Source organism: Anastrepha ludens, chromosome X, assembly GCF_028408465.1.
Source record: "Anastrepha ludens isolate Willacy chromosome X, idAnaLude1.1, whole genome shotgun sequence".
Classification (NCBI taxonomy): Eukaryota; Metazoa; Arthropoda; class Insecta; order Diptera; family Tephritidae; genus Anastrepha; species Anastrepha ludens.
Window position 1 is genome coordinate 15,473,643 of NC_071503.1, and position 19,773 is coordinate 15,493,415.

Here is a 19,773-nt window from a genome sequence, read left to right on the forward strand (position 1 = left end):
AAGAAATCGAATTTCATACTTAAATGTATATGCTCAAACTCGATAATAAAAAAAAATTTGTTAAAAAAGTCAAACCGTTTGTGTTTTATTCAAAAAAAGTTCAAAAGTTGAAGCGCTCTTACTGAAAAACCCTATATATGTATATAAACATGCATACATACATATGCTTTGGTGCAATTTTCATAGTCTAATATACATATGTCCTATGCCAACACATATAAACATGCATATATACAATTTCGCGCAAGTTTCAAACAAAAAGAACAAATCTATATGTAAAGATGCATACAAATCATCTGGGCATATCAAATATACAAATCTATTCCGTACGCAAGCAAATGTAAGCTAATGTGCTTGAACTGCAAGCGAGAGCGCGGAACGAACGACAAAGAGGCACAATCGGCCCCGCGTTCGGTAACGTTCGACATCTGGCTCTCTCCTACTTGTATACCTATATGTATATAAATTCATATATTTGTATTTGCATATGCCTTCTTCCTGTGTGCATGGTAATGAACCATTTCTCTGTTGAGAATAGGGCGATGATAGGAAAAGTAGGAAATGAAAGGGGGTGTTTCGAGGGTAATGTGTCTTGAAAAAGTCAAATCGATGATGGTGCCTCTTAGTGTTGTTGACTTATTAACATTTGATGCACAATCGAAATTGAACATATCTTTCATGAATTTGATAAATGTTTCGTAATCTTTCACGTTTGTGTAAATGTAACTTGATCAATTCGATAGTGATTCCATTTACCTTCTTCTCTATATCCATATGACGTTGTCGCGTTAAACTATCGTCAGTAAATCGACTTTACAGACAACCTCTTTTTTATTTCAATAGGGTCTTGGGAAGGGAAGTGCATGCACGTTATGAATATATATATAATTATAAGATTGAACAATTCACGTTCAAAAGAAATTTTCAATAACAAGCTCGGATTTGTGCAATTTTTCCACGTTTTTTTTCAATGTGATGGAATTTTTTGGCCACTATTCTCCAACGGGCACCACAAATATGTATATTTTTTTAACCTCCAATAAAGTGTGCTCGAAATGAGCTATTTTTCATCTTCATACATTGAAAACTGTAAAAGTTACGACTTAAAAATAAAAAAAATACCAGTCTAACGGTTAGACGCGATAGAAGTGAAACCTTCCGTAAAACACACTGAGAGAGAATGAGACGAAAGCAGCATTAGGAGCGAGATAATTATAGGTTCATTATAATATTGCTATAAAGTTCATATTTTATTTTCTTCATTTTATTATTATTCATCCTCAATGTTTTCAATTTCAACAAATGATGCGAGTGGCTTATGATAGCTAAAATATGATACAAATGCTTTGGTTTCGATGTTGTCAACATATCTTTGAAATACCGCGTCAATTGTTGTTTTTGATCGTGTTGTCGTTTCAGTGCAATTGTTACACATTTTTAAATTGAATGTTGTATTGAGAAAGTCAATTAAATTAACCGGTGTGTCCAATGCAAAATTTACGTTAAAATCACTGGAACTTTATCGTAATCTTTTCTAAGTATCCGCGATACTTCTGGTGTATACTTTATTTTTTTTCTGTCGATATTCACGACACTTTTCTGCATTATTTTTCGGCATAATTGCGGTAAATATTTAAAAATGAAAATATTTACGAATATAAAAATACGGACGCAATACAGCACACGCGGTTGTTATTATGAGCGTCCTAACGCATGGCCGATAGTGCTTTACTGCTCATTGTGGCTAATTTTGCAATTTGCTGGTAAGCATGCACAATTTAATGAGTGTGAAAAATCATCACGAATGATCAAGACCTATTAATATAAAACTTAGCATAAGTATTGTACATCTAACCTAACCTAACCTAACCTTTCCTAACCTTATTTAAGTTAACGTCGTGAATGAATTTCTGGAAGCGTGCGAAGAGATAGGATGCCGAATGTCAATGAAAAGTTCATTTTTTGCATGTTCATTTAGCAATGAACAGGGAGAAAGATTTCACCAAAAGCCATTGTACGTGAAACAAATGATACGTCTTACAAACGTAGAAGTTGAAGTAAACATTTTTGAGATTGTAATTTTAATTTTTGAATTAAAAAAGTAACTTTTAATAAAAACATTTAATTCAAAAATGTTTAATTGTTTAACAGTTTCTTATGCTCAAATTAGCCACTCTTGTATTACATGAAAAAAACTCAGCTCAGGTTGCGTCAGATTCGTTCAGCTTAATGAAGTTTGGTTAGGTTAATTTTAGTTACGAATTTCCTGTAAGGTTATGTTATTTTGTGTTATGCTAGGTACAGATATGTTACGTTTATTTGTAGATGTTTTGCATCGAGTACACATAAAATACGATGCAATCGGTTCAATTGTGTTACGTAGGGTTCTATTCAGTGAAGTGAGATTAGGATAAGTTATTCAAGGTGTAAGCTTATGGTATTTTGAGTTATGCTAGGTAAAGATACGTTACGTTTATTTGTAGATCGGTTCAATTGTGTTGCGTAGGATTCTATTCAGTGAAGTGGGATTAGGATAAGTTATTCAAGGTTACATCGAGTTTGGATAGGTCGGCATTGCAAACTAATCAAAATGACTTTCTTTTGCTATGCAGAAAAGCAGCACAATGGGTTCGATTGCCTCACATTGTGTACGGTTGGATTGCTTTCGATAACGTTAGGTTAGGTGAGGTTAAGTTAGGTAATACTACGTTCGGGTAAGTCAGAAAATTGCAGAAGTAAGTCAGCAAATTACATTACTTTTTGCATACTTTTTTTTGGCGTTATAATATTCTTCTACGGTCTCTGTTCAACTCGAGAAAGTTCTGTTTTTATTTTATTCCTTCAAAAACGTTCTTCACTAGGAAAATTTCTGATCAATTTTGATGAAATAATGCTTGCTAGATTCAGAATGGACACATGTATCCGTAAATATACTTAATTAAACACGTATTTCGCAAATAATAACGGAGAACCGCATTAAATTTGCAAATATAAAAGTAGTGAATAAAACTTTCAGTTTACTGATTTTTTTGCAAAACAAACTGTTACTTCGACACATTTTCATCGATTTTTGAAAATAAATGCTTTTTACATTCGGAATTGAAACAGCTATAAGACTTTCTTCGAATATGTAAATAAACCTTTTATTTCAATGTTATCGACTACATCTCGTTAAACTCGCAAAAATTGGAAAAATTGACTACAATTTAAGTTTTGTGTTGAAATCAGTGGTTATTTTTGCTTAGCGTGAAAAATGGAAGACATACTTCAACAAAACTGTTTCAAGATTGGAAATCGGATAAAACGCAGACGAGCTACGAATTTTTAAGTGTCGGAAAACACCCAAAATTGGGTTTTTAACGATAAATAAACAATTTGAGAGTGTTAAAATTTTTTAAACACGGTTCCGCGTCGTTCTCGGCTAGATCTACAGTGCTCATCATGTCACTTCAAAAGTTCTGATTCACTGTAGCACCGTGTTATTATATGTTTTCTGTGGCAAGTGCACGCAGCCGTATATGTAATAGATTGGGGAATAAGTTCGTAGCGTTTTTAGTTTGGTTGATGCCGTTCCGCCAAAAATTGCCTGGTCTGGTGTCAAATAAATTTTTGAGCCAGTTTTTAATGACCTCTTTGTTACCGCAGTTAACGCCCCTCATATGTTTTGACAGAACGCGGACAAGATGGTTATCGGTCTTTGCAAGGTCAGGAGAATACGGCGCACATACCGGTATTTTGATAATCAAGGCGGCCAAAACTATTTTAACGTTTTTTATAGTCTTAAATACTTTTATTCATCATCATTTAGACAATGGACTTTTTTTATTGAACTATTATATTATTAACCCTTAAATGACCGTGGTATCTTTAAAGTTACAACCATTTTGGACTAGAATAAATGGAAAATGCATTTAAAATAGACATCATTATTAATGTTTTAATTATTTATTATCAAATGCCAAGTTTCACAGAAGGTGTCAAATAAAATACATTATTTGAACCAAAAAAAAAAAAAATTTAATTCAATCAATAATCTTACGTCAATAAGAACTGAAGCAAAATGGAACAAATTAAAGGAAAAAATTACAAATTTTCATTATCTGATGAATCAGATTAGTTAGGTTGGTCGGGAATGAGTAAGCTTAACGTTTCCAGTAAATATGATTTTAATTTTCCTCTTTTCACATTTCTAGTGCTGCTAAATAAAAGGTCTGAATTTAGTCGATTAAAAATGTCTCTATTACAGTTTTCTCGGGAAAATTTTCTTGCGAAGTCTTGGCGGTAAGTTCTAAAATGTTTATTCATTGCTTCTGCAGCTTCCTCCGAAAGTTGCCCAAAAGGCACCAATGCATTTTTTATGATTAATGCACCATGCACATGTATTTTGTGCATTGTCGGTGTCATCGGGTGCCATGGGTATAATTCAACGTACAACTGAGCTGTGTCAAATGCATATTTATCATACTTCTCCGAGTCCTTTTTATATCCGCATGAAATTGTCTCCAATATGACTTTTAACCGATAAATGAGATCATAGTTGATTCCGGTTACTTCAGCAGCTAACTTTGGATCTTCGAAAAATCTCCTGCTTGTGTTACCATCATTCGTGTTTCCAAAGTTAGCTTTTGGCATATGAATAAGCAAGCCAGTCTCGTTACGGAATCTCCATTGGATTTCAAGTTTCCTGTCTTTCTCGAGCGTTTTTTCCGCTTCTGTCTTTCTTTCTCTGTATTTTCGAACAGGTAACTTGTAGGCAAGATGGAGAATACTCTCAAAGAGTCTTATCCTGGCGTGCAAAACAGATAAACCAAACTCAAGACATTCGTGGTTAATATCGTGCTTTAAATGCAGCTTATTAAAATCTTTGGATGTAGCGCCGCAAATATAGCACTTATTGGTAGAAGTTGTGCCAGAAGCAGCGTTGCACACTTTGCCATCTACCATTGTAATGACGAACACGTGACTGACTTTAAAGGTTTAACTATTTAATTCTAAATCCGTAGCTGACAGCGATTTCAAAGATTCAGTTACGAAGTCAATTTCCTCTTTAGTTATGTCCACAATTTCTTTCACAAACCGGAACCTCAAAATACGACAAAAACGAGCTGAAGAGGGCGTTGGATTTTCCCAAACGACTTTATCACTTTTTCCACAGACTAACCTTAATGGAACAAAACAGGTTTGGAAGATATTTGAATCACAATCAGTATCACTTTCTTGTTTTTGTTTAAACTGTGACTGCTGTGAGCCGTCGCATCCCCATTTACAAATAAGTTTCAGGGACAATCTTTATTGTTCTTTAAGGGCTGAAAGAACCACTTCCAAATAAGTTAATAAGCGTTTCACTGTAACATCGACCAAGGGCTGTAAATCACATTCGGCACTAGTGCATGTAATTCTGATAGATTCAGTAGGCGGATACAATTCATTTTTTGCTTTTTGAATAAGTGTGTAGCAGGGAAACATTTTTTTACATGTGTTCCTTATAACTTCGTACTGAGCACCTGTTAGATCAGCATCAATCATCATTTTCAATGCTTGCATTGGTGATAAAGAGTGGATTTCTTTTTTCCTAGTGTTTGAAAATGCCTTTTTGTATTTTGTCGCACGTATCGGAGAGTTTTGAATGTCTTCTAATACTTTAGAAGCATAATAAAAAGAGCAATAAAATGCGTAGAAATGGATGGCTATAAAGCAGAACATACACAGGCGACTACAGTCTGCATCAACACTTTGACTGGCCCAATAAATATATCAGCTGTTTATTGTCCCCCCAAGTATAATAATACAACACACCAATACCTTGATTATCTTAAATCAGTTGGAAATCGAGGGGGTGACTACAATGCAAAGCACGTAACATGGGGATCTAGGATAACCACCACGAAAGGAAGACACCTATATGAGGCCATTAAGGCAAATAACAACAGCATATTAAGCACAGGAGAACCGACGTATTGGCCAACTGACAATAAAAAACTTCCTGATTTAATCGACTTCTGTATTACGAAAAACCTGACTCACAAAAACATTGCAATAAAATCATGCCTTGACTTATCATCAGACCACTCACCATTAATAATAACGCTCCAGGATAGACCTGTTAGAAAAACCATCACCTCGCTATATAACCATAAGACGAACTGGAATATATTTCGTGATGTCATAAAAGAAAACATGGAAACTCGAGTCTCTTTGAAATCCTCCTCCGAACTGGACAATGCAATCGTATACTTACACGATAACATAATAAAAGCAGTAACACAATCGACCCCAATATTAGACACCTTAATAACAAAGAAAATCCCTGCTTTTATTTTAGACAAAATCAAACAAAAACGCAAACTCAGGAAAGACTGGCAACGCTCCAAACACCCAGCCGATAAAGCTAAACTAAACAAATCATCAAACGAACTCAAAAAAATTCTCAAAGAACATAATGACAACCAACTGAAGAAGTACCTTAGCAGCCTCGAAACAACTACAGCTCCCAACTATATTATTCCCTATAGAAAGCAACTAAAAAACTCACTAAAACAACCATACACAAGTCTCCAATAAAAACAAACTCCAACACATGGGCTAGAACAAGCAAAGAAAAGGCTGAAACATTAGCTGACCACTTTAAAACAATATTTACAAATAGCATGGATAATAAAGACATTGATCTGCCAAACACAATTGAGAATGCAGACCACACAATACAAAACACGACAAAAGAAGAAATCAAATATTATATAAAGAAACTTAAAGACAAAAATACACCGGGATATGACCAAATAAATGGGAAAATACTAAAGGAACTACCCGATACTATAATAAAATACATACGAGACCTCTTCAACGGAATAATTAGGTTACAATACTTCCTAAAAGCATGGAAAGTTGCACAAGTTATAGCGATCCCCAAGCCAAACAAGAACGCCACTGTTGCTAGCTCGTACAGACCAATTAGCTTGCTGCCCATCCTCTCTAAATTGTTTGAAAAAATACTGCTTGACAGAATTGCCCCGATTCTAAAACAAAAAGACGTTATCCCCTCACACCAGTTCGGTTTCCGAAAACAACACTCAACTGTGCAACAGATTCACAGAGTAGTCAACAAAATTACAGACGACTTCGATAAGAAGAAATATTGCATTGCCGTGTATTTGGACATCGCGAAAGCTTTTGACAGAGTATGGCACAAAGGACTTCTGTATAAACTAAAAACCATTTTACCAATTAACATATTTAATATCCTTAAAAGCTACATGACTGATAGACACTCCTTCATAAAATATGACGGTGCTCTGTTATCTTGACGGCGTCTGCTGGAGTACCTCAAAGAAGTGTACTGGGCCCCATACTATACTTAGTATACACAGCAGATATACCAACGCCAACTACTCGAGGATCAATGATAGCTACATTTGCAGACGACACAGTTTTAATGTCAGCTAACCACAATGAAGAAGCAGCAACAAAAACACTGCAAGATACGCTATCAGCTACAACAAAATGGTTTGAAAAATGGGGCATTGAGGTCAATAAAGACAAAACACAACATGTTATATACGCGAAGAGAAAATCTGCAAGATATCCAATCCAAATTAACGGGGAAGACATAAAAATACACTCAAGTGCAAAATACTTAGGCATAACGATTGACTCAAAACTCACATGGAAAAAACACATACTAAACAAGAGAAACGAGATGAAAAACAAATTCCGACAACTCTACTGGCTACTAGGAAAACAATCAACCCTAAGCTTACTTAATAAACAAATGATATACAAATCAATAATCAGACCGACATGGACCTACGGACTAGAAATTTGGGGGGCTGCCAGTAAATCAAACCTACAAATCATTCAGAGAAGTCAATCTAAGATGCTAAGGACCATCACAAACGCAAATTGGTACATAAAAAATGACGATATTCACGGCGACCTCGGCATAGCCACTGTCACTGAAGCAGTAAAAAGAAGCAGCAGTAAGCACATCTTGTGACTATTAGAGCACAAAAACCATGATATGAGACTGATACCGGAAATGGAACTTAAACCAAGGAGACTAAAGCGCAAAACACCCACAGATCTTGCCCGTACTGTGATATAAAATAAAATATAATAATATAAAATTATAGAAAACTATGTATTAGTAAAATTTTAACTAAATACCACCAAAGACAATAATGTTCTCTTTCAAAGGGAAGGGACATTTTAATTCCAAACCCAAACACCAATTACTTATTGTTAATATTAACAGATCGTAATTTATAATGGAAATAAAAAACAAAAAAAAAAAAAAAAAAAAAAAAAAAGAAGCATCTCTCTTTCCACTTTTGATTAACTCTACTGAAGCAGCATGCATAATCAAGTTTTTGTCCTTTACTGTAGATCTGAGTTCTGCAGTTTTGCGTCTTTTAGATCTTTCACCTGAGTCACTGAAATGTTTCTGAGGACGGCCACATCGTTTCGGTATTGCTCCAACAGTTAATTCAAAACCTCCTTCCAACCAAGACTTGTACTTTGATAGGAAAACATCTTCTTTTTTATGTACTTGTAGCCGCTTTTTCTTTATTTGTGATTTAAAATGTGAAAAATTGTGCTTAAGAGCTGATATCTGTTCGTCAGAGTATTTTTCACTTGACAAAAGCTCCTGTTGGTAAATTTGGTCCAAATTTAGTAAATTTTGAGCTTGCATGCTGTCGAATAGGTATTTTCGAGTCACAATTCGAACCCCTGAAGTGCCTTGAGACCCTTAAACAAACCAAAAAATAACAAGTATAGAAAACGCTTTTAAAAAAAACTGTTCCATGAAACTTTTGAAATTCCACAATTAATTAATCTGCGGTTTTCTGCGGCTAATTCTACTTTATTCTACATCTCAAAGCATATGTACACAATCTGAAAAAAAAGTTCAAGCTTGGACGGACTTGGAAGTATAACTTTCAGCTTAACAAATAAAAAAAATATGTGTAAAAAATGCACTATTTCTTCTTGTACGGAATTCAATAAATTACGTTTTTAATGAACAAAATCTATAAAATATTTATTAAATTTGGAAAAAACATACCTGAAGCTTCAATTTCCATCATTAAAACGAGACATATAACTTTAAATAAGTTAACTTTACTTTTTTGAAGATTTGTTGCTTGCCGAACGCCGAGCGAGATATGTGTAGTGTGATAAGCAATGAACTTTTGACTGCCAATACGGTGGTAGCGCACGCGACGAAAAAGCGCGAGAGGTGGTGGAGTGAATACTCCATTGTGTTATCTTTCTATTATATTCACTATTAAAATCAATTAATGAATTTTAAAAAATTTACTTTTGGCCGCCTAGATTATCAAAATAACGGTATGTGCGGCGGATGATGAATGACCTTCCATTCGAGCTCTTTGAGTGCGGCTTTGACGATTTGCGCAACATGGGGCCCGGCATTGTCGTAAAGGAATATGGTTTGACCACGTCCATCAGGTCTTTTCAGTCGAATAGCCTCATTCACGCTAGCTGAGCAATGTAGAGCTCCTTGTTGACCGAGGCATTCTTTTCGAGCATGTCCCAGTGTACCATGCCCTCCCAGCCCCTCCAAAGACATATCATGATTCCCTTTGGATGGAGACCCAGCTTGAATCTCGGCTTTGGCACCATTTCTCATCTCCCGTGACAATTCGGTACAAAAAGCGCTGTTTATGATCGCGTGTTGCTCGAGGGCAGGCGAGATGCTGAGAAGCAATTTGAAGGGCACTTTCTTTGTTTTTTTCGTTGAGCTTGTGAGGCACCCAGGCTCTCAGTTTTTTGGTAAATCCCATTGAATAAAGGTGATTGAGTATCGTTCTAAGATCGCAGTTCATTGTTTTCTGCTTCACAATTTCAGGCATGCACCTGGAATGTCCGGTCCCTTAATGGGGAAAGTACCTCTGCCCGGCTGGTTGATGTCCTCGAGAGAGTAAAGATTGACACCACTGCCATCGAAGAGGTGCGATGGACGGGGAAAGGCAAGAAAAGTGTAGGACCTTGTGACGTCTACTACAGCTGCCATGTTAATGAGCGCAAATTCGGTTCTGGATTTGTTGTGGGAGAGAGACTTCGTCGCCAAGTACTGTCGTTCACTCCGGTGGACGAGCTCCTCGCAATAATCCGCATCAAAGAGCAACTTTTTAACATCTCGCTAATATGCGCCCACGACACGATGGAAGAGAAAGACGATGCGACCAAAAATTTTTTCTATGAACGCTTCTAACTTTCCTATGAGCACTGGGCCCGCCACGACATGAAAATCGTTCTTGGCGACTTCAACGCCAGGGTACGCAAGGACAGAATGTAGCCTGCTCAACGAAATATCTGGAAGCCAGAAGATTCGCCACTCGACTCTCACTCCTGCTCTCAGAGAGTACTGCCCAACAAACCGGCATGCACGAACAATGGAGAGCATTTCTCGTTCTCTACGTACTGCCGCCGAAGCAGAAATCGGATTCCGGCGAGCCCGAAAAAACAGCTAGTACGACGAGGAATGTCATGCTGCCGCAGAAAGAAAGGATGCCGCCTATAAAGCCACGCTGCGATCGCGCGCAACGCGAGTAATGTGGGATCGCTACAGAGAGCTAAAAAAGGAGGAGAGACGTATAATCCGAAAGAAGAAACGAGAGGCTGGAGCTTGAGATGCTGGCCAATAGGAACAACGCCCGAAAATTCTACCAGACAGTTCCGCGGCTTACAGAAGGTTTCAAGACCGGGGCGTTTTCCTGTAAGGACAAAGGCGGCGATCTAGTGACTGACATACAAAGCAATCTTAAATTATGGAGGGAACATTTCTCGAATCTGTTAAACAGTGATTGCTGCGAATGTCACAGAGAATGTGAATGTCCCGATATTTCAATCGTTGAAGAAGGAATTATCGTTCCGCTACCCGACCATGACGAGGTGAGAATAGCGATAATGCGGCTAACGAACAACGAATCCGCGGGGGCTAACGGAATGCAGGCTGAACTATTCAAACATGAGGGCGAGGAGCTGGTAAGGTGCATGCATCAGCTCCTACGCAAAATATGGTCGGATAAAAGCATGCCTGCCGATTGTAATTTAAGTGCGCTCTGCCAATCCATCTTGCAATCTGTGCCAATTACCGCGGGATTAGTCTTCTAATGATGGCGTATAAGGTTCTAGCGAGCGTATTTTGTGAAAGGCTGAAGCCCACCGTCAACCAATTGATTAGACCTTATCAGTGTAGCTTTAGACCTGAAAGGTCCACCATCGACCAAATATTCACAATATGCCAAATCTTGGAAAAGACCCATGAAAGGAGAATCGACACACACCATATTTTCGTCGATTTCAAAGCTGCATTCGACAGTACGAAAAGGAGTAACTTGTATGCTGCGATGTCTGAATCTGGTAGCCCCGCAAAACTAATACGGCTATGCAAGATGACGTTGCTCAATACGAGCAGCGCTATCAGAATTGGGAAGGACCTCTCCAAGCGTACAATTGTTGGCGTATGCATCGGCCTGGGCAACCGCGCTGTTAGTTCTGCCTTTTCTAAATTGGATAAAGAGGCAACGCAAATGGGTCTGGTGTTGAGCGAGGACAAAACGAGGTACCTCCTGTCTTCAAACAAACAGTCGGCGCACTTGCGTATCGGCACCCAAGTCACTGTTGACAGTTATAATTTCGAAGTTGTAAAAGACTTCGTATATTTAGGAACCAGCATTAACACCTATAATAATGTCAACCTGGAAATCCAACGTAGAATCTCTCTTGACAACAAGCGCTACTTTGGACTAAGTAGGCAAGTGAGTAGTAAAGTCCTCTCTCGACGAACAAAACCGACACTCTACAAGGCTCTCATCATGCTCGTCCTAACGTATGGCGCAGAAGCGTGAGCGATGACAACATCCGATGAAGCGTCGCTTGGAGTGTTTGAGAGAAAGATTCTGCGTACGATTTTTGGACCTTTGCACGTTGGCAACGGCAAATATCGCAGGCGATGGAACGATAAGCTGTATGAGCCTTACGACGACATAGACATAGCGCAACAAATAAAGATCCAGCGGCTACGCTGGCTGGGTCATGTCGTCCGAATGGATACAAACGCTCCGGCTCTGAAAGTATTTGATGCGGTTCCAGCTGGTGGTAGCTCAGGAAGAGAAAGGCCTCCTTTGCGTTGGAAAAATGAGGTGGAGAAGGACTTGGCTTCACTTGGTGGGTCCAATTGGAGCCGGTGAGCACGAGAAAGAAACGACTGCCGCGCTTTGTTAAAGCCAAAATCGCGTAAGCGGTTATCGCGCCAATTAAGAAGAAGAAGATAAAAATGTCCCCCATTGTATATTATTTTCCATTGAACTGCTGAACACATTATCTTTACGATCGAAGAAATCGGAGTGCATATTTAAGAGGTGAATATATTTCCTAACATTTAAGTTAAACAACAAAATTCTAATTAATTAAATTATCAATAAATTATAGTAGACACAGGTATCCCTTTGGAACTACGATTGATAACACTATAAAATCAAAGGGAAGGCACTCCGCAATTTTTGTACAATGAGGCTTTATGTAAAGCTTGCAAAATAAAAAATCTTCAACTACTTTTTTGCAATTGTTTCTACATGAAATCGCTCGTGCAACTAATGACGATCATTTTGAACCCAGAATTATTAAAATCGGTTCATTTTTGACTAAGTTATGAGAATTTAAAAAAAAAAAAAATTTTTTATACAATATAATTAAAAAAAATCGATTTTGAGCCGAAAAACAAAATTGCCGATAAATCTTGAAAAAAAAATTTTCGGGCCAACAAAAAAATACGTGTCTCATTATTTTGACCAGAGAGCAACATATTTGAGTTACATCGAAATCGAAGAACCTGACCCGAATAGCCCGGTTGAATTGAAATGGAAAGCACCTATATTTAATACGCTGAACTATAGCGATGACTTCGTAAGCCTAGAACTTCTTCTCATTGAGTGCCTCCTAATTCCAAAACGGCCTTTGTAGCCACTGTGTTTCTCCATTAGATTTTAAGACTGGCCATAACGATCTCCATATCAAAAGACCAGTGAATGAGGGAGAAGTCACTGTTTACTAACACCACTGTTGACATTTTAGCGAAGAATTCCTGATCCCTTTCAATCTGGAGGATGATGGCAGTGAACCAACCCACTTTAACTAGTTTTTGCCGATGTCCTTTTTAAATGATCTTCCACAAGTGCTTATATATTATAATATATAAGCATTGAGTTTACGTATAGAACCAGATATTCGATAAATGGTTGCCTCGTTACATTTGTCCGTTCTGCCAAAATTTTCTATTACATTTTACCGCGATAACTAAAATCTTTCTGTTGAGGCATTGTAATTGCCATACACAATTTCTGTTAAGAAACTACAATGAAAATCCAACTGTGTGGAATCTCATAACCTTGATGGCCACCCAAAACATTATGACAAAACTGTCACAATTTTTGTTCGGGTAACTCTCTATCGCTCAAACTTCAATGCTTAAACGAGAACGCTGTCCGACTGATTTAAAAAAATGGAATGGAATAGATGATCTTAAGAAAATATTTTTGTTAAAATTTCTTTAAGTAATCAGACCACAGTAATTGTGTATTAACAATTTTTCCCCATTTACTTACCACAAAACGATTGACTTGACAGCGTGGTCTTCTTTGCGTATTATGTGTGGAGTTCTTCATATTTTCGAACCGTTCGCGTATACTATATATGAGTTTTTGGTTTAATATTAGTAACGAAATATAGGCATGCTAATTTTTGGTGAGGTAAAACTTACGCTTTTGTACTTTCAATGTTCGAGTGGTCTAATACTTCGGTGGTATAGATGTCGACACGCCCATCCTTCATCTCCTTTTCTCTTTCGGTAGCTTCCCACTTTTCGAATTTTGCCCGTAATTGCTTAGCGCGCGCTGCTGCTTGTGCCTATTAAAAACGTGCATATGCATATGTATGTATACGTATGTACTTAAGACGTGTATATAGTATGCATAAGTACTATATATATACAGTGCTGTGAAAAACAAAATCAGCGAATTTGGTTAAATCATACTTGTTTTATACGAATTACACTACATACGTTAAAGTAATTTTAATGATTATATACTAAATTATTAAATATCTTTGGTTTGAATGTATGTCATAAATTAGAACTTAGAATTGCAAAGTCGATTTCAAAGTGTGCAAAAAAAAAGCAAGAAATTTAGTAATTTAATATCTATTCCTGAGGCATATTTTTTTGTTAATATCCGTTTTCTGCTCTCATACGGGTCGAAAATCAATAAATAAGATATTTTTTTTAGAATTAGAGATGAGTCGTGTTTGACAATTTCAATGTTAATAGGATGATTATATTTAGTTGTATTTTATTAAAACAAAATGTTAAAAATAGACGATTGTGAGCTCAAAAAAATAAAATAGGTATTGTGACACTATTGTGAATGTCAAATTGCATTGCTGACAACTAGATTGTGCGCATGCGCAAAAAAGTTGAAACATAGTGCTTTTATTTATTTGTAATTTTCTTAATGCCTATATATTAACCCCAAATTCATGTTTCTGTTCAATAAGTTTGCTATATTGCATAGGAAAAGTATCCGGCATTTTTTATATTAAAAATTGAAACAGTACATGCGTACATAATAAAAAAGATGGATTTAAGGTTAAAAAATAGATCAATAAACAGCCAAGAGACTCGAAAAATAAAACATAAATATAAGCACTATAGTTATTTTATTAAACGTCAGCAACACAATATCGACCTTACCAAGATTACTAATTCACTGTAGTTTAAATCAAGTAGATACATTTTGTTATTTTTATGAAATAAATTAATTTTTCCAATAAGCTGTACAGAAGCAGATGGAGTTGCATAATTTGCACGACATATACATATTTATATATATACATATAAAATTGGCGCGTACACCCTTTTTGGATGTTTGGCCGAGCTCCTCTTCCTGTTTGTGGTGTACAATGATGATGTTGCTCCACAAAATATATATACATATGTAAAAAATTCTAAATTGAGATGTCTGTCCGAGTTTTAAAAAAGATATATTGTATAAAGTGAGATCTGGTGTTTGCACAGATTCATTTAATTATGATTTTTTGAATTAGCCGAAGTAGCAGGAGGTGATACCATATTGAAGCTTTGAAATATAGCATAGTAAACCATTTTTGGAGGAAGCGTAGAGCCAAACTCTTTGAGGTGGTAGAAATGGCGAATGGTGCAAAGGAAGTATTGTTTTAACGTAAAAATATATTCAGACCAAGTCAAACGATTGTCACCCTTGAAATATTCAATAACCTCAACCTGTCAATCTTGAAGCAATTGTTACTGAATTTGACGTTGCAAGGGAAAGACACTTTTGAGACATTCAAAGAGCACGCAATATTATGCAGGCTAAAAACTAACAGACAGGTTTTTGTAAAGCAAACAAAACTCTGAGTGAATGTGTATCAAATGTTACAAATTAATTCAAAGTAGTTCGAAGTATTATTCAAAATGCTAAAGCAGTTGATTTGTCTTTCAAACTGTTTTGTTCTGCGTTATCGAACCATATCTGCGTACACATTTTTATTACTATCAATAGAATCAGTTGATTTGTAATGCCCAGAAGAGGAATCTTGAATGCATTCACTGAGAGAAAAAGAAGTCAAGAAAGAAATTAAGACATGAAATATAAGAAAGTATTGTCATTTATAAAATTGCTTTTAGATTACCATTATCAATAAAATAAATAATAAGCTCTAGTGTGAAATCTAGTTACATAATGGAACGGCATTTCCAGGTGGCGGAAACATTAATATAGCTCAGGTTCTCGTTTATCATTCTTGATTTAGAATATCGAAAACGACCTCTCTCTTTTTCCAAAGACAGGTTCATGCTAAAAAGTCATCATGCAGTTCCGTTGATCAAGGTAACTAACCATATTAACATTAAATTACGGTACCCGTCATTTGGCTGATTTTCGTTGAATTCTATAAAAGATTCTGCAAGTATTACTTTAAATATCTACATATTGGTTTTAAATAATAAATTTTTACTGAAACACCTTTATTTTATAATTTCTAGGGGTGTTTTTATTAAAATCCGTCAATTTGACGGTTTTAATTACATAGGTATAAAACATATAGAAATAACTGTTGTTTTGCAGTAAATACATGAGCAAACAAGTTTGAAATCAACAAGTTTTGTAACGAAATAACTTCAATACATTGTTTAATGTCCATCTTTCCAAATTGGGTTTTGTAAGAAAAATATGTGTAACTATATTTGCATTAAATGTAATAAATGTGTATGTGAACGGTGTAGTACACCCAAGATAGAGTACTCATGTAAAACATGCACTGAAGACAACAATAAATAAAAATCTTTAACTTCTTAAATAATATATAAATATAATATATAAAAATATAATATATATAATAATATACTCGTATATATATAATAATAAAATAAGTAATTCACACAAAAAAATTGCATTTTAATATACCCGTCATAAGGACGGACTTTAGTAAAGAATAGTATACGGTCAATGTCCGCAAATCTAGTGTTTAAATTTCATTCGCTGATTTTGTCTTTTACAACTCTGTATGTATAACACATATGTACCTCCTTAAGAACTTCGTCGTCTAGGGAACGCTTATAGGGCTCTCTCGATAAATCGTAATCCTCATCGTCAACTTCGTCTTGATCCTCATATTCAAATTCTTCATTTTCACCCTGTGAGTCCACGTCGCTACTGTCCTCATCCTGATAGACACGCTCGCCACCATCTAGCGGGGGTGTAAAACACTTCAAAGGCTTTGGGCCAGCTTTTTTACCATTGCTTTTTTGTTCCATTTCTCGAAACTTATTCAACATCGTGGTAGTTGTATGAGATTTTTCTAGTACATGCGCCTCTTCACCAAGTTCATCTAGATATCTTGTGTTTTCAGTATCCGATTCAGGAGTTGGCATTTTTACAACACCCTCTCGTGGCGGTGTAAAACGAAACTCCTTTTTTTTCTGCTCGATTGGACAGTAGGATTCGAAAAATTTAAATTTCGAACTTATTTCTGAAGTCTCAATTTTTATATCCTCTGGCTTCTCATCATACTTGATTACGTCCTGCTTTCAATAAACTGATGATTAATATCTCACATTGTTTGTATATTTTTTGTAATTGTACATAAAATCTTAAAATTAAAGAATTTAATTAGTTGGAAGTTAGTTACTACTGCGAAGAGTTAGTCGTTGTTAAGAAGGCAGAAAAATCAACGTAATTCGTCAAACAAGCATTGGACTCGTTGTAAAAGGCATAAATATACCTATATTATGTACTTCTATTTACTCTGAATCGTATTCAATTCACTTGTAGAATCCAGGCTATAATTAGAGCTATAGGCTCATTCACGTTCTAATCTATACTTGCCTAACAGAGAGACCGGAGTAGATTTCTGCTGAAAAATAATACATTGCTATGCCGCATGTCACAGCTACGTAGGAGATTAACATTTGGAAAAGCTGTTGAGTGAAGGAACCGAGATGAATATGTTCAAGGAGAAAACAGTAGTACAAAAACAAAGTGACATGTATTTGGTTCTTGGGCTCAATTATCAAAATAATTACAATATTTCCAAGGCGAATTGGTTGAAAGAAATCCTATATTAAAGAAACATATACAAAGTCTTTCGAGTGCCTCAAATTGTTTGAAGTAAATTAGTAATATGACGCCGTAGCCGAATGGGTTGGTTCGCAACTACCATTCGAAATTCACAGAGAGAACGTCGGTTCGAATTTCGGTGATAACACCAAACACGGTTTGCTTTTTTGGTTTTAAATGGACGAAAATTGTACCTCAAATTTTTTTGTTGATTATAATAAAGTATGAAATTTGGTGAATTTTCAGCCCAAAAAAAAAGAAATTCTTAGAGCGCTTTTTGAAAAAAGTGAAAAAAACGAAAAAATCGAATAATATAAAATATCCATATAATTAACGTTACATAAAATAAAAATATTGTATTGTGAAAATATTGACTATATTTTTTCATGTAATAATTGATAATATTTTAATATCTATTGAAAATATTGACAATTATATGCAAAAGAAAATATATATCTACGAAAAACAATAATTAAAAGATTGTTTAACTGATCATCTTTCAAAACTTTATACATCTTGCTTATGATTTAGAACTTAATACTTATTCCTAGTAACTTTCCTAATAACTTATTCTTATCCTAAAGATTTAAAAAGTTTATATATAAGACATCATGCTCTTTGTTTACTTTCAAAATTCTGCATATGATTGTGATGCGCGTGGAAGCAAAACAATGCAATGCGCTGTTGACACCCGGTCGGTAGCTTTAATGTTGTTGAGTGAACCTTCCTTGCATAAGATATTTTATTCTTTTAAGCAGTAAAATTTTATTTTGTTTTTTGCTATGGTGAAAAATACATGTCCTTTAAGTTTTGCAATATTCTTCGTTTGTTAAAAAAGTTGACATTCTTTATTTTATAATGGCGCGGTTATCGTATAAGAAGGCTGGAACTCACGAACAAAATCGTTATAGATTATGTTTAATTTGTTTGAAAAAGGCTCAAGTACTTATTGATTGTTGATATAAGATAATGAAGATAAAAATCTGGTTGTATTGTCACAAACTCGCGGTAAGCCGTTAATTTTGGATGTTAAACCAAAAATGACAAAAAATTCAAAAATTTCTAATGATGAGCTATATAAATTACAGAGTGATTTAAATTGCAGCAATAATACGATCTATAAGATAGCAAAAGCAGTTCGTAAAGGATCAAACAGTAATCGAATTATTGAACCACATTTGAGAAACAAAATTGTCGAAAAGAATCACAAACTAGATTCATTCTTTGAAGAACGCGATTTTCCATTTATACGTGAGAAGGCTAAAAATGTAACTCAGGAGCCAGAGCGAGTTATAATTTGTAAAGATACAAAAGGTTTCATAAATTTCGTATGTGGAGAGCGTGAGCAAAACGCAGATGAACTACATTTTAAATTTGGCATCGATGGAGGAGGTGGATTCTTAAAAATATGTGTCTCATTACAGATTAAAGAAGAATCAAAAACAATGAAAATTCAAAATTCTACGAAAAAATTTAAATCTTCTGGTGTCAAAAAAGTTTTACTTCTATGTGCTGCACCTAACGTTCAAGAGAATTTTACAAATGTTAAACTCATTTGGTCAGCTTTGGACATAAATGATCTTCTCGGCACCGTTGCAACTGATCTTAAATTAGCAAACATCATCACTGGATTAATGACTCATACTAGTACACATCCATGCACATGGTGCGACGCTCAGAGTGGTAAATTAAATCTTTGTGGTAACTCTAGAAGTATTGGAAACTGTGTAAGAAATTATGAATGCTGGATTCACGAAGGTAAAAACTATAAAAAAGCCAAAAATTACAAAAATTGTGTTAATCTTCCAGTTTTTTCATCGCTTGATTCAAGAAAAGAAATTTTAGACATTATTCCGCCTCCCGAGTTGCATTTGATGATTGGAGCAGTAAACACTATATTCAATGACATGATGATAAAATTTGAAGAAGTAAGTTTACTGTGGGCCAAAAATTGTCACGTTGAAAGGTCGCTAACTTACGGTTCTCCTGCCTTTGAAGGTAATCAATGCAAAAAACTTTTGGATAGTGTCGATAAACTAAGAGCTATATGTAATTTGGAGTGCCTTAAATTTGTAAAAGCTTTTGAAAATTTAAAGAAAGTTGTTGACAGTTGCTTTTCTTC

General features: G+C 35.5%; 1 protein-coding gene across 1 annotated transcript in view; it reads right to left on the reverse strand.

The window, feature by feature from the left end:
• LOC128869308 (F-actin-monooxygenase Mical) overlaps positions 1 to 19,773 on the reverse strand; it is a 303,193-nt gene that overhangs the window by 64,130 nt on the left and 219,290 nt on the right. The window contains exons 8-10 of the mRNA XM_054111836.1: positions 16,619 to 17,116; positions 13,781 to 13,926; positions 13,626 to 13,707 (exon numbers count right to left, since the gene is read on the reverse strand). Of these exons, the coding sequence (XP_053967811.1) occupies positions 13,626 to 13,707; positions 13,781 to 13,926; positions 16,619 to 17,116 (726 nt within the window). The remainder of the gene's footprint in view (positions 1 to 13,625; positions 13,708 to 13,780; positions 13,927 to 16,618; positions 17,117 to 19,773) is intronic.